Source organism: Lates calcarifer, linkage group LG3 (assembly GCF_001640805.2).
Source record: "Lates calcarifer isolate ASB-BC8 linkage group LG3, TLL_Latcal_v3, whole genome shotgun sequence".
Classification (NCBI taxonomy): domain Eukaryota; kingdom Metazoa; phylum Chordata; class Actinopteri; family Centropomidae; genus Lates; species Lates calcarifer.
In genome coordinates this window covers 15,775,576-15,789,998 of record NC_066835.1, presented here as the reverse complement: position 1 = coordinate 15,789,998, position 14,423 = coordinate 15,775,576, and the positions used below count along the sequence as shown (strand labels likewise).

Here is a 14,423-nt window from a genome sequence, read left to right as displayed (position 1 = left end):
TGTGGATGTACAAAGTTACAGAGGAAATGTTTTTTATCTGAGATTGTAAAATGATAATGCTGCATATGAATGAGTTCGTCTGTGGGACAGGTTTGCATTTACCACAGGAGGGTCAGATATCACACAAGCAGAAGTTACATCATGCAATTTAAAACTTCCTGTCCTCACTCTGCACTCTCATGACTCACTACAATGAGAATCCAGTTAATTTGCTTTGGTTTGCTACTACAGTACACAGTAATAGGTGTGCCTGGAACCACTGTGTTTGCACAAGCGTCAACAGAAAACTGTCTGACCAGTGTGTGTGTGTGTGTGTTTGTTTTGTGACCTAAATTTTGCTGAGGTGTTGAACTGATTGTCACAGGGAACAGGTGGACAGTGCTCTGATCCCTTATCTGATTCCTTCCTCCTCTCTGATGTTTTCATTAGGAGGAACTAATACTTATTTTCATTACCAATTAATCTGTGAATAATTTGTTCAGTTAATTGTCTCATCTACAAAATGTAGTAAAAATGCTCATCATGGTTCAAAGATACTGTATAGTTTACAATCATTTAGACAATAAAATGCAGCAAATCCTCATAATTAAGAGCCTGAAACCAGAGAATATTTGGCATCTTTGCTTGGAAAAGACTGAGACTTCATGCTGACAGCTCTGTGTAGGCAGTGCTTTGAGCTAAATGCTAACATGCTAACACTAAGGTTTAATGTTTATGTTATTGTTTAGTTTAGCAAGTTAAGATCTTAACATTTCCTATGTTTTCAGACATTTTCCCTCATTTTTCAGGCTTTCTCCAAGTAACATAGCTAAATGTTGTCTATGTAACTCTTTGTGCATCATCCATGTTTAAACAAAACTAAGGTGTAATGCTTGCCATGCTCACCATCTTATTTAACATTAGTTGACTGGTACAAAACACAAATCAAGACTTTAATCTGCTGGTGGCAGATTAAAAGTTAGGGGTTCAACAAAATCATCAGGATTCATTCTCTGAAACAATGAATGTCTGTACAAAACTTCATGACAATCCATCCAGTAGTTGTTGGGATATTTCACTCTGGGCCCACTGTGACCAACATAGTTTTATGAAGATGAGTGATCAGCTTGATCAGCAGTGTTTGTGCAACATCCAAAAGTACTGGAGTCCAAATACGAGACTCTGTCCTAACATGCACTCAAGCAGCTGTTGTGCAGTTGTAACAGGACAACACTGGCTGTAATGATCCTTGAGAAATCACAGGGCTATTTGCAGCTAACTCCCTCATCTCTTTCCTCAGAATGTCTGCAGACAGTGAAACCAGACAAAGGCTCGATAGTGAAAGTGTCCGCCGAGCCGCCTTCATATCTGTGTGCTGTGTGCACAGTCAGCGGGATCAATGACACAGACACTTCCTGCCAGTCCTCTATCACTTTGGTACCTGAGGAGGAGGTCAAACTGCTGTTCAACTGCTCTCAGCCGATTGAACAATCTTACACTGTCACAATAACTCGGACCATTGGTGAGTTTTTGAAGGTGGTCTGATGATGCACACAGTAAACACTTTACATGTCTGTGTGTTTGTATTTTCAAATATACTCAGGACAAAAACAATGCCTCACAATGCAGTGCTTTATGTTAAGTTGTTGGTAAATAATTATCATTTTTCTTTATATCACTGCCTGGGGTGAGTTATTCAAATGGAATAATTATATGTGACTTCTGTGAGCAGGGGTGATAATTTTTACTATAAAAGGTTCAACCTTTGTCATAGCTACACTGAGATAATGAACCGAAAACCCCATTGTACCTGTAAAATTTAAGTCCACCGTGAGACAAAGAGAAAGTTTTTCAGGTGCTCCATTTGATATAATTCCTACTGACCTTTAAATTTTTGTTTAAGTAATAAACTCACACATGCACCATATTCAGTGTAACGTAAACTCCTAAACCAATCTTTTGACCATCTCCTCTTGTTTTTAATTATAATCCAGAATGCACTAAGGATGCCTGTAGCCCTACAACCGGACAAACTCAACCCTCCCTCCTCCCAGACTTCATCAGAACTTTCACCTGGGAGCTGAAGGCACCAGAGAAGACAGTTGTGGGTCTGGATATCCTTGGGGACGGACTGATAGAGACGTCACAACCGTGCCCTAATGGATTTCAGTATTCGGTGGCCACATCCAAAACAAACAGCGGGGGTCAGACTCTGTACTGTCAAGGTGGTTCTGTGACTCATTTAGACCTGCCCAATGAAGCTGTTGTGTCTCTGCAAGTTCTACCAAAGGTTCAAGTGAAACCTGAGTTGTTTCAGGCCTCTGCTGGACCATTAAGTAAGAAACAATTACTGAATACAGACCATATCCATAATTACACTGTTGTTTTTAGTTGAAGCTGCACCAATTGTTTTCAAGTTCAGACTTAGCTTTGTTATATTGTAAATGTCTGCTAGATATTTACTACTAAATTTTGATGGTTTGCACCACACCTATTAATTCTTACATAAGGATTAGTCACTAAATATTTACACCCAGTAACCAATAGCTGAGAATCAACTGACAAAGCGAAGATTAGCTTGCTAACATATTAACTGTTTTGGTGAGTAAAAGAAATCAATTTACCTGATGTTTGGTTGTAATCATGTAAATTCAAAGAGTCTCAATGACAGTTCACAAAAATACCCCAAAACTATTTAACACACAGGCATGAGAGTGATATTATAATCTTCTCATTTAACTCTCTAGATTTCAGACTTTTCCTTTTAGTTTTAATGGTACAGTGCAATTTAGTAAATGACTTCAAAACCAGCTAGTAATGAAGACCTTAGGAAGGACTTAGTGATGGATTTCTAAACAGCTTGTGCAACAAAGTCGTAGCATCTATCTCACTCTGCTTTTTACCCCCTTCAGAGGGCCGAACGATGGTTATATCTGTTGACTCCAGCACAACTGTGGTCGTCAGCCGGGATCCCAAGGAACCAGAGTGTGAAGTGTGCACCATTGATGGTGCCACTCCAAACTGCAGCCCAACAGAAAAGACATTAACCAACGTTGAAAAACTCTCACTGGAATTCAGCTGCCAGAAACCTGAGGACATGTACAGTGTGAAGATGAAGAAGAAGATAGGTGAGAGCTGCACCTTACCAGCAGAACTTTGGGATTGATGGTTTTAAATGTATATTACTTGTCCTTCACAGTCATAAAGCTTTCCTTAGTACTCAAAAACTCCCTTTCAACTATGTAAAACTCATTTGTAATTTTCTTTACTCAGAATGCACTACAAGCTCCTGCACTCCTGCAGCTGGAGAAGTTGACCCCACCTTCTTCAAGGACTTCCAAAGATCTCTAACGTGGGACATCAGTGTCCCAGATCGGACTGTATTAACGCTGGACTTCCCTGGTAATAGACTGAAGGAGATTTCTGAGGCAGAAAGCTGCCAAGATGGCTATCAGTACTCAGTGAGAACAACTAAAAGTGACAAACAAAGCAAAACTAAGAGCTACTGCAAAGGCGGGACGGTGTCTCAGCTGGATCTGCTTGGAGCGACGACTGTGGCTGTTGAAGTGCCCAAAGGAGGAGAACTAGACCAGATCCTGTTCAATGCCAAAGCAGCACCAAGAGGCAAGAGTCTGTCCCAGCATTGTTGTTAAGAAAGAAGATGTAGATATTTGAGTGTTAACATGGTATCAAACAAAACTTTTCTTATATATTACATTAAAGATGTTCCTAAAAACTGATCTGATATGTCCTTTTAAAGTGACAAAGATACTACCTTAATTATAACCAACTGCTGCCTTCACCTCATGAGACAGAGAGTAATGATGGAAAAATTCCCATATTTCTGAGTGTTCATATCACTAAAAACAGCCTCAGCAGGTTTAATTTTTAACATTTTATTTGAGAGGCTGTTGTGCAGAGAGGTGTAAACTCTTTGGTGTGATCCGTTTCTTACTGTACCACTTCTTTTTTTTTTAGGTGGCAGAATGATTTACCGTGACACCTAAAAGCGGCACCAACATTATCATCACAAGGATGTTTAATGAGCCAGACTGCAAAGTGTGCGTGGATGAGGCGCCCAATCAGAAATGCAACCCAAGATTTCAGAGAATTACTGAGCCTCGCAACACCTCGGTGGAGTTTACCTGTCCTCAACCTCAGGATATTTTTAATGTGGAGATCAACAGAGAAATTGGTATGAAACTCTGAGCATAGCAACTCGTTTAACTCGTTTTTATGCTTTAACAATGCAGTTATTTGAATCTGTCAACTCAGAACTCTTTGAAAACCTAAACCACAATCTCTTACGTTCTTCTGACTCTTTAAACTCCAGACTGCACAGAGATCCCCTGCTCTGGTGTCATCATTCAGGCTGAGTCCTCGCTGTTCCCAGACTTCAACCGGACCTTCACCTGGGACCTGAAAGTTGATGCCACTCGGGCTTTTCAACTGGACTTCCCAGAAACAGGAATTCGACAGATTCCCAGTGGGGAGACCTGTCCGGATAAGCACACGTACTCTTTTCTTACCTATATGCGTGGAACAGCAAACCTCGGTACCTTTTGCAAAGAGGGGCCTGTGACTACCATCTTGCCACGATACAAGGGCCGTGTGTCTCTGCAGGTACCCGGAGACACGAAGCTGGACCCTGTTGACTTCAAAGTCAAAGTTGGGCCTGAGACCGACAGTAAGTTTGATAGTTTTTTATTTTTGTATCATGACAAACATTAGAAGACACCACTGCAGCATGTATATCGTTCATCATGTTGCAGGACATTAATTATAACATTATGTATAGTGGCATACGCTGAGTCAGCAGTTTATTAGGTACACCTGACAATGATTGTTTTAGGAGGATGTAGTCTTTGGTTCTGTGTTGCACTCTAAAGAGAGGTGGTTCTGTTTTTTTATCCTACTCTCAGTGATTTAAATTGGATGGACAAAATAATAGAAACACTTACAGAATAGCACAATACAATTCAACAGAACCATAATCTGCAGCCTCCAAAATGATCACACAGTTTAATCAACTCTAAATCATTTTCAATAAAAAATAAACAATAGAACCTTTATTTATTTTTTATATATTTTTAGGACGGTTGTATTAGACCTAATAAACTGGCAACTACATCTATGTTTACGTACAAAGCTTGTGAACTGTGGTTGTAGCCACAACCCAGGGCAAGAGCATAGTGACTGAGAGATGACATGTAACAATACTCAGGCACAAATGGTGCACCAAAGAACGATCCCTTCCTAGGCAACCTTTGCAGTTTTGGTCTAGTCCATTTGTCTGTGGTCAATTGTTCTTTGTTCTCAGCAATTCATGGCTCCTCCTAACAAGTATTTATTATTAAAAAATACATCAACAAAAACGTAGCTGTGAATTAGTTTTCAATCATCATCAACTATTAAAAGAGATTTGACTCATGACTAAAGAGATACAGATGACTCCCTGTGCATGTTTCTAACCACAATATTTACTCCTTGTTTCCTTTCAGTGTTGGCCATAATCAAAGTCAATCTACCACGAGGTGTATCGGCCACAGACTTCATCACAGCCAACTATCCCAACGATTTCCCTGATAATCAACAGATGCAGTGGGACTTCACGGTGCCCGGCATGCACAACTACACAATGCGTTTCCTTGATCACACAGCGCCGGAATGCCTCAAAAAAGAAGTGGAGGTGGAGTATCTGAAAGAGGACAAGAAGGTGACAAAACTGACTCTGACGGATCCTCAGCCGGAGCATCAGCAGGGCAACTTCAAAATGGTGCTCAAAAATTGTGAAACCAACAGGACGCTTCAAGGACTCACCTTGAACTACAGAGTTTCTGTGATGAGGAGCGGTCATCCAGGTACAAATTATGTCCATGTGATATAAAAGCACAAGTCAGGATGAATACTAAAATTACCCCTCCATGTTGTGTTTCCTTTTCAGTTCTGTGCACGGTGGATCTAACCAAACAACAAGGAGTGTCCGTACAGATAGAGAAAGTGGGCTCTGATCCATATTGTGAGATGAGCATTGACTCCAAGGTTGAGAAGATGATAAACGTGGCCGCAGGAACAAAGGCCGGCCTGTCCTTCCTCGACTGTCCAAAAGAAGATGTGCGCCTGACTGCCAGTCAAGTCATCAGTAAGAGGATTTTTTTTTATCTGTATATTTATGAATAGTCTTTTTGAGGACTATTAAAGCAATAGTTCAGTGTTTTGGAAAATATGTATATTAGCTTTCTTGCTGAGAATTAGATGATAGTACTCTTATGTCTATACAGTAAATATAAAGCTACAGCCAGGAGGCTGCTAGCTTAGCTTAGCATAAATACTGGAAACAGAGGGAAACAGCTAGCATGGCTCTGTCTGAAGGCACAGTTCTGTTTTTGATGGATTTAACAAGGTATAATGTGTTAGTGAGATTTAGCAGTGCTGATTGGCTGATTGACCTTTGAACAGAGCCAAGCTAGCTGTTTCCCCATGTTTCCTCTCTTTATGCTAAGCTAAGAAGCTGCTGGCTGTTGCTACATATTTACCATATAGGCATGAGAGTGGTATCAAGTAAGTGAATCCATGTATTTCAAAAATGTCATTTGTTGCCTTGGCTGTTCCTTTAATTTGGAAACGTGTTCTTCTCAATCTCCTCCTTGCCTTCTAATAACAGGTTGCCAAAATCTGGCTTCATGCACCCCGACTCTCCTCACTGTGCCCAAACTGGATGCCTGTCTACCAATGCCCCTGCACAGCTTCACCTGGCACCTCAGATTCCCTCAGGACAGCACCGTGGACCTGGTGTCGCCTGTGGGGAATCTCCAGCAGTCCCTGCCCGGCCAGGAGTGTAATCAGTCCGTCTCGTTGCGTGTGACGGAGGACGACGGGTTTACTGTAGGAGATTTCTGCTCTAAGGGCAACGTCCAGAAAATTCAGGTGCACGCCAACGTCTCCGTCACTGCTACAGCCAACGACTTCAGCAAAACCAAGGGGCCTTTTCTTAATGTCAGCTTCAGTCAGGAGATCCCAGGTAAAACATGAATGGACTGTGTGTAATTAACAATGAAAAAGTGCATCTTCACATTGACTGTTTTGTCTGACCAACAGATATTCATGTGGTAGTCATCTATAATTATATTCTTTGCATTGGGGCAGAAATTATCTGGCAATTCCACACAGGGGCACTGTTGTACCACGAATGCTGGAGACACCTTTTGAATTTATAGACCAGCAGAGATTACTCACCACACACAGGATACAGTACTGAAACTCTGCCTTATTTCCATCCCTTTCCAGAGACCATTATTTACAGAGTCAGCCCTGAGACGCTGGCTCCGACCCTGCTGGCCACCCCCAACTGGCCTCGGGGTATGAGGGATTCCTCCACCGTGTCCTGGATCGTCACAGTGCCGAGCGGGTACCAGGCGCACATGCAATTTGTCAACATCAGCCAGCCCAAATGCCGCGACCGGCACACCGCCATGACGGTGAAGCTGCTGGGGTACGAGGAGGAGATCATGAGCCGCAGGGAGGACGAGGCAGCGGAGGACAAGCTATTGGTCCCACATAGTTTCTATCTCAACATGTCCAACTGTATACCAGAGGAGGGACACTTTGGTGCAGTGACCAAAATCACCCTGCAGAAGAAAACCAGTGAGCAAGCACTCGTCTCAGCCTTTCACACTCACAAATAATGCTTTAAAAACTAAACAAATTAATTCTCCCATGCTTTCTTTATTCTATCAATAGATCTCTTGGCCATCCTCCTTGGGATAGCAGGAGCTCTTTTACTTTTGTTGATAGTACTGGCTGTAATATGCATCATCACAAAGTGAGTACACCTGGAGCAAAACTCTTGTAACATCTGGGCCTATATTTACCAAACTGTTAACAGTGACGTTCTGCACTTATGTGAAAGTTAAGACGCACAAATTCTTTACCTTTACTGCTACTCATAAACTTAAGCTAGTTATCAAAATTCTTGTGACTTCAAATGCTCTTAAATTTAAAAAATAACAATGAAAAGATTTTTTTGGTTATTATTCTTTGACAATATTATTTTTTGATGTATACAGTTATATATTTATATAACATTATATATATAATATTTGACTATAATTTTGTCAGTTTTGGGGCTCCATACTTAAGTGTTGTAAGTCCTGAATTTTGATAAACATGGGCCCTGGTTTCCATGCAGAGTGACCCTGATATTTATTTGTCTAACTGGTTTGTAACTGAAGCTGACTCTTTCTTGTTTCTGCTCTGCCTTCATCTTTTCAAACAGGAAAAAGAAAAAAGAAAGAATGAACAAGGAGTCTTCTATCTACATCAGCAAGGGCAGCATCTTCCGCCCTGGTGACAGGCACTTCACCAAAACCCGGTCTCAGAACGAATCCCACGTCTACGACTCCATAGATGAAACAATGGTGTATGGACATCTTCTGGGTGACTCAAGCTACACCGACACCCTACAAGACAACTTCAAAGGGATACAGGTGGACTCTTATAACACATTTTTAGGCCCCACTGATGGACAGCTTCCTGTTATCAAAGAACCGGATCCAGAGCCTGGGAGTGCCCACTACAAGACATTCCTGGACCCCTCTGAGTCTTTCATCCCGCCCCGTCCGCGCACGCCCATCAGCCGGCAGGACAGTCTTGGCTTCCAGGACAGCAGGATGGTGGACAACGAGCTGTACACATTCAAGAGCATAGGGGCCTTAAACGCAATGCGGCTCTCTGGTGCCGACATGGAGCCACAGCCACCGATAACAGAGGAGGCCGTGTAGTGTAGCTCAGGACTGCAGCTGCAGGACAGGCCGCTGTTTATCTGCTCTTGTTACAGCACAGAGTGTTTCCTGTCTGCACTGATGTGAACTTCTGTGCCTCAATCACACTCAGTCAATCTGAGTTTGATTAACTTTCAATGTCGTGTTCGTCCTCTTCGTCAGAACTGAGTCATTTCTAAAGCTTCAAGAGTAGAAGCGACAAGCCTCTTCTTTAAAGGAGCAGTTCAACATTTTGCGAGGTACTTTATTGCTTTCTTGCAGAGTTGGACGAGAAGATTGATTCCATTGTCATGTCTGCACAGTAAATATGAAGCTACTGCCAGCAGCTGGTTAGCTTAGCTTAGCTTAGCATAAAGCCTGGAGACACGGGGAAACAGCTAGCCTGCTACCAGCACCTCCAAAGCTTATTAATTAACATTTACCACACAAACATGAGGGTGATGTCAATCTACTCATCTAATGCCCAGGAAGAAAGCAAGAAAGTGCATTTCATAAAATGCTGAACTATTCCTTTAATGTTTGATTTCTTTAGTTTTATCAAATCTCTGACCATGTGACATGGATTCAGGAGCAGGGACTATGGAAAAAATGTGCAAGTACCTCTGGTCTTTGTTTTTAAAAGTGTTTTTATATTGTGTTATAGTCTTTTTTAAGAGATTTGTTTTGTCTTTACCTGTAAATACAGCTCAGTTGTTTTTTTGTTTTTTTTTGGGCAATAAATTCTAGGTAAATGAGCTGGTGAGGAAACAGTTTACTTCTTGAGGTAATGGCTGCCATCACACACCGAAGCACTGACATTTAATTTTCCCTCTTATGCTGCAAGGCTGACCTTATGCATTCTGGATGCTGAAAACAGTTTCAACCACAGGAACTCCAGCCATGAAAAACAGTGTGAAGGAGGGTGTGGAGGAGAACACTGCAGAGCAGGAGCCAGTGTTTACCATGGAGAAGTGTGTTTCACTGGAAACAATAAATGTGGACGCCAGGTTTACATAGTTGCATCACATTTCTTGCAGCTGCAAACGTTGCAGTCTGCATTTCTGCTTTTGTCTCTCAGTTTTAAGCCTTTTGACTCCTGGTTGCTGCTGTTATTCAGTCTTTAAAGCAGGTGAAGGAAACGTGAGACAGGCCTTCAATAAGACCCTGCTGTGTCTGGAAATTGAGCAATTCCATTCTATTGTGCCTCTGTTGACCTGTATCTGAAAAATTAAAGGCTCAGTGTTTAACATTCTGGGCATCCTGGGTGTCAGAAAAACAAGAAAAACTTGACATAAATAAGCCTCAATATGATTGAGAGGAATCATGTTGATAGATGGCAGTTAGGGATAGTTAATTTAGGTTGCGCTGTTATTATAGTTTGACTATAGTTGAGACAGTAGACTATATTTGACTTTCCAGCTCTGGTACAGCACTAAAACAAACTGTTGAGATATGTCTGGCTATGCAAGACTAGTTTGACCAATGTTATGTTGTGCCAGACACCACAGGACACCCCCACAGGTCTTGTGTCCATGCCCCCGGCAGGTCAGAGCTGTTTTGGCGGCACAAAGGAGGCCTAGAAAATATTAGGTAGGTCCCACAGATGCTGGATCAGATTGGGATCTGGGGAGTTTGGAGGCCAGGTCGACACCTCAGGCTCTTTGTCGTGTTCCTCGTGACATTTCTGAGCATTTTTTGTGGTGTGGGAGTATTTTCCTGCTGGGGGAGGCCTCTGCTGCTGGGGGGTCGCTGTGCTTAGTCTACAACAATGTTGGGGTGGGTGATGTGTCAAAGTAACACCCAGATGAATTTCAGAATCCAAGGTGTCAATCAGTGTGAAATCAAATTTTCCTCACCAGCACTGATCACGTTCTCGCTGTAGCCCTTCCTTAATCCATTTTAAAAATCAACAACCGCCTACATAAAGTAACAGCGCCCCCCTCTGGTCTGATGGAACACCAGCCTGTTCTTTGGCCAGGCCAGTTGCCAGGCAACCAGTGAAGATTCTAGGAAGTTGCTGGTGGCTGCTAAGAAATGCTAGCACATTAACTCCTGTACTTCGTCCCAATTTCTTGTTTTTTAACTAGCAAGTTTTAGAGAAGCTGGTTGGCAGATATTGTTAGCACTGAGGCAGAGCCTAGCTAGAGCTAGCTGTCTAGATGTAGCTGTAGCTTGTTATTTAACATTTAATTATGAGAGCGGTATTGATCTCCTAGTTTAACACGAATGACGACATTTCCCAAAACTTTTTGTTTAAAAAATGAGAACAGAGGAACAGAAATTTTGTATTTTATTGATGGCCATTTTCAGGTTACATCAGGCAATAGGAGTATACAAAACTAGCACACTGAAATAATCTCTTAAAGGAGTTCTGACTGCAGATAATAAAGGCTGAGTTATTATTTTAATGCAATATCACTTGTTATTCTGGCTCCATGTCAGTCTTGTCAGTAAAATACAGTAGTTAGTTGTGAAGGGAGTTTTAAACCAGCAGTTTTCAATCAGTGTGTCACGGGAGCTGACGTAATAGAGGTGTGGATGTGTGGAAATAATGGAAAAATTAGTTTGTACATTTGTGAAAGGTGCCAGCACCTACACACACCTTTTATTGCAGGAACACTGGTATTCTGAATCACGTACATCTCATAGTCTAAAAATGTTTTGATATGATTGGAAAATGTATAATTTTGTACACTTTTTAAAGATAAGAAACATGACTACAGAAATCACTGATGCCTGAGGGAAGAGTGATGTCCCACAATCTCTCTCTTCCTCCTGACTGGACTTTGTTCTCCTTGGTTTTATTGTGACCACCAGGAATGCTGCAAATTACATACCACCACATCACTTTTGTGAAAAAATAACTTCATATATCACTGTCTCACACAACTGACTTTGACTTTTAAATCTGAATTTGATCCCAATGCAAAAACCAGCTGAGAACCACTGGCTTAAAAACTCCTTTTAGAATAGCAGGCAAAGTGGCATTGCAGCAAGAGTACACAGACGAAGCAGCTACAACCATGCGCAGAGTCTATGATGAGATACATGTGATCAAACAATGTTGAACTGGCAGACGGAGGGCTTCTCCTCACGACAGTTCTCGTCAGACCACTTCCCGCGGGCGGCCCCGGACAGGGCAGCGCAGTTCTGGGACTGGCCTCCGTCCGGCTGCCGAGAACCGGATGTGTCCCAGTTTTTGAATGTGATGGTGGTGCCGGTCTGGTCCACCCAGGTGCCCTCAGTACCCATGTCGTTGATGCCCAGCCAGACCTGCTCATTGGGACCGATGCTCTGGCGGAGGTAGTCTCTGAGCTGGTCGTTTTCATCACTGGAGGTGGGCGTACCAAGGACACCACCCAGGGCGTTACAGTCCTCGCTGGCGGTGTGGTAGCGCTTCCTCACAGGGTCAGCCAGGAAACACTTGCCATGGCTCTTTACACCTTTCAAACAGACTGAAGAGGAAGATAAAAGGGAGAGGATGGTTTGATAAAACTGATCTGTGGAGATAGTGCAGGTGTCTGGGATAATGAGCAACATCATTTCATCAGTACTAAAGATTTTTGGATTTGCAGGAACCAACTGGTTTTCATTTTGTGTTCTGAACAAGAGATCAGAGAAAGGTTTCCCATGTGCTTCCCACACAAAAACATGCCATTTCAAAGACTACACATGTATCCCATCTGTCTTTATTTTTAAAACCTCAGATTATTGGCTACAACTTGGATACATCTCTGGTACCCTGAACAACGCAGCTCATGTCATAGTTTCAATAAAGTCTCTCAGATTCCCCTTTAAATATTCTTAGTATGAATCTGAATATCTGCAGACAGAGGTGAGATTGAGGAGTGGTTTCATTTTTCTCAATAATACTTAAGCAGGTAAAAGTTTATTGATATTATGAATAATCTGCAAGCCTCAGTTTCATTTTGTCTGAAACATGGCTGCATTAACCCCATTACAGAGGCCCCTGCGGCTGAAATTTGACATTTTGACCCCTAGTGTCTCAACTGTAAAAAGCCATGTCCCAGCCCCATATGACATGCTGACATGCTCTAAGCGGGTTTTGAGTAGGTAGTGTGCTGCTTAAAACAGTCACAATACAAACCAAATACAGTTTATTTTCAGGCACACAATTTGTCCACAATGCACTACACAAAGGAAATGGAGGAGGAGCTCACAACTGGAAAAAATAGAATAAATAATTGTGGGTAGCAGTGAAATAGCTCCAAAAAATGTTTCTTTCAGCACGTTTCCAAAGCTGCTGTTTGACTATTTGACTTCTCCCCCAAAGCAGGGACTTCTCTGGAAGTGAAACTAGCTCCCCTGAAATTAAATTAGACCCTCAGGGCCTCTCAACAAGTTGAGGTCATAATGCAGGATCCCCCTCAGCTGACACTGTATTGCACATTCCTAGAAAAAAAAATGTAATCATTCATTTTATGTATAACTGACTTTGCCTGATTAGTAATCCAGCCTTACTTCAGACCATCAAGTCAACACCACTCTGCTAGAGGCCCACTTGGAGGGATTATTTATCTTCCTTTGCTGATTTCAGTTGTACCTCTCTGCAGGGCCTGTTGTTCCTTCAGAAGGTTGAGCTCCTCCACAATGTCGTTGATCTGTTTCTGTAGCTCCTCGATGGCAGCATCCTTCGTCGCCTCTGAGTCCAGGAACGCAAGAACATTCAAATCAGGCGGTATATGATGTAGGAAAAAATTCAACCTGCTAGCAGTATCTCAAACACTTCACAACACAATCATGATGTCTAAATAATCTCTTGTTCTTCCAACAGGCTGTGAAGTGCTAGATGTTTTCCACCTACCTTTTTTCACTGGCTTCTTTCTTGGTGGGTTCTGCTGAAACGAGCAGTTCACCAGCAGCAGCACTCCCAGCAGCACGCACGCTCCTTTGAACTCCATGGTTGGACCTGTTGAATGAGGCTGCTCCAACGTGGACGCTTGCAATTTATCTCCCTCTCTCTTTCTCACACCCTCCCTCTCTCATCCCTCAGAACTGGGAAAAGTACTGAAGTCCAAAACTGCCATTTACAGGAATAACAATCCAACCTCAGAAGCCTTAAAGTTTAGTGTGTATGTGTGTGTGTGTTTGTGTGTGTGTGTTTCATCTGGCTCCAGACACTTCACGTGGAGGACCAGAGCCAGGTCTGGAGAGCAGGTGGAGACAGAGCGAGACAGTGTGAAACAGTTATGACATAACTCTGTGCAGCTTTCATCAAAGGGTATGAGGGAGAAATCAACAAACACTGACTCATCTGTTGCATAAAAACCTAAATAATGTGGTTACAGTTTATTTCTTGGCTCAAAAGACTGCTAGAAAAAAAGATGGAATAAGAGTTTCTTTCCTAAAAGCTGGCCAAAAGGTGTTTTGGAAGGCCTTCTTTTTCATTTGGAAATATGTTAATATTTCCAGGTGTTTTCTTTTTTTTTTGACAAAAACCCTTTAATCATTACCTGCGAAGTCTCTTATCGTTTTTATAAATCATCCTCTTTGGATATTTTCTGTTTCAAACTCTGAAATGAGACGAGCTCTGGCCATAAATAGGAGTTTGTTTTGGACCTGTCTGCGCTCAGCCTGTGCACACACCCTACAACCGTCTGAGGGAAGAGTGGAATTGATTCCAGTCACATCTGGTCTTTCTGTAAGACTTCCACTTTACACAAT

The 14,423-nt window shown here is 42.2% G+C and overlaps 2 protein-coding genes across 2 annotated transcripts; one reads left to right on the top strand and one right to left on the bottom strand.

The window, feature by feature from the left end:
- The first annotated feature begins 3,456 nt into the window (after positions 1 to 3,456).
- Positions 3,457 to 9,750, top strand: cdcp1b (CUB domain containing protein 1b). The gene is made up of 9 exons (XM_018687187.2): positions 3,457 to 3,603; positions 3,958 to 4,174; positions 4,313 to 4,666; positions 5,481 to 5,840; positions 5,924 to 6,121; positions 6,644 to 7,000; positions 7,267 to 7,623; positions 7,720 to 7,801; positions 8,255 to 9,750. The coding sequence occupies exons 2-9, from the start codon at positions 4,015 to 4,017 to the stop codon at positions 8,757 to 8,759; spliced, it is 2,373 nt and encodes a 790-aa protein (XP_018542703.1). The 5' UTR covers positions 3,457 to 3,603; positions 3,958 to 4,014; the 3' UTR covers positions 8,760 to 9,750.
- A 1,261-nt stretch (positions 9,751 to 11,011) lies between these two features.
- On the bottom strand, positions 11,012 to 13,729 carry LOC108890301 (tetranectin). Its single transcript, XM_018687162.2, has 3 exons — positions 13,564 to 13,729; positions 13,303 to 13,401; positions 11,012 to 12,193 (listed from the first exon to the last, which is right to left on the bottom strand). Exons 1-3 carry the CDS (start codon positions 13,658 to 13,660, stop codon positions 11,793 to 11,795), a joined length of 597 nt encoding a protein of 198 aa, XP_018542678.1. The 5' UTR covers positions 13,661 to 13,729; the 3' UTR covers positions 11,012 to 11,792.
- Positions 13,730 to 14,423: the final 694 nt, after the last annotated feature.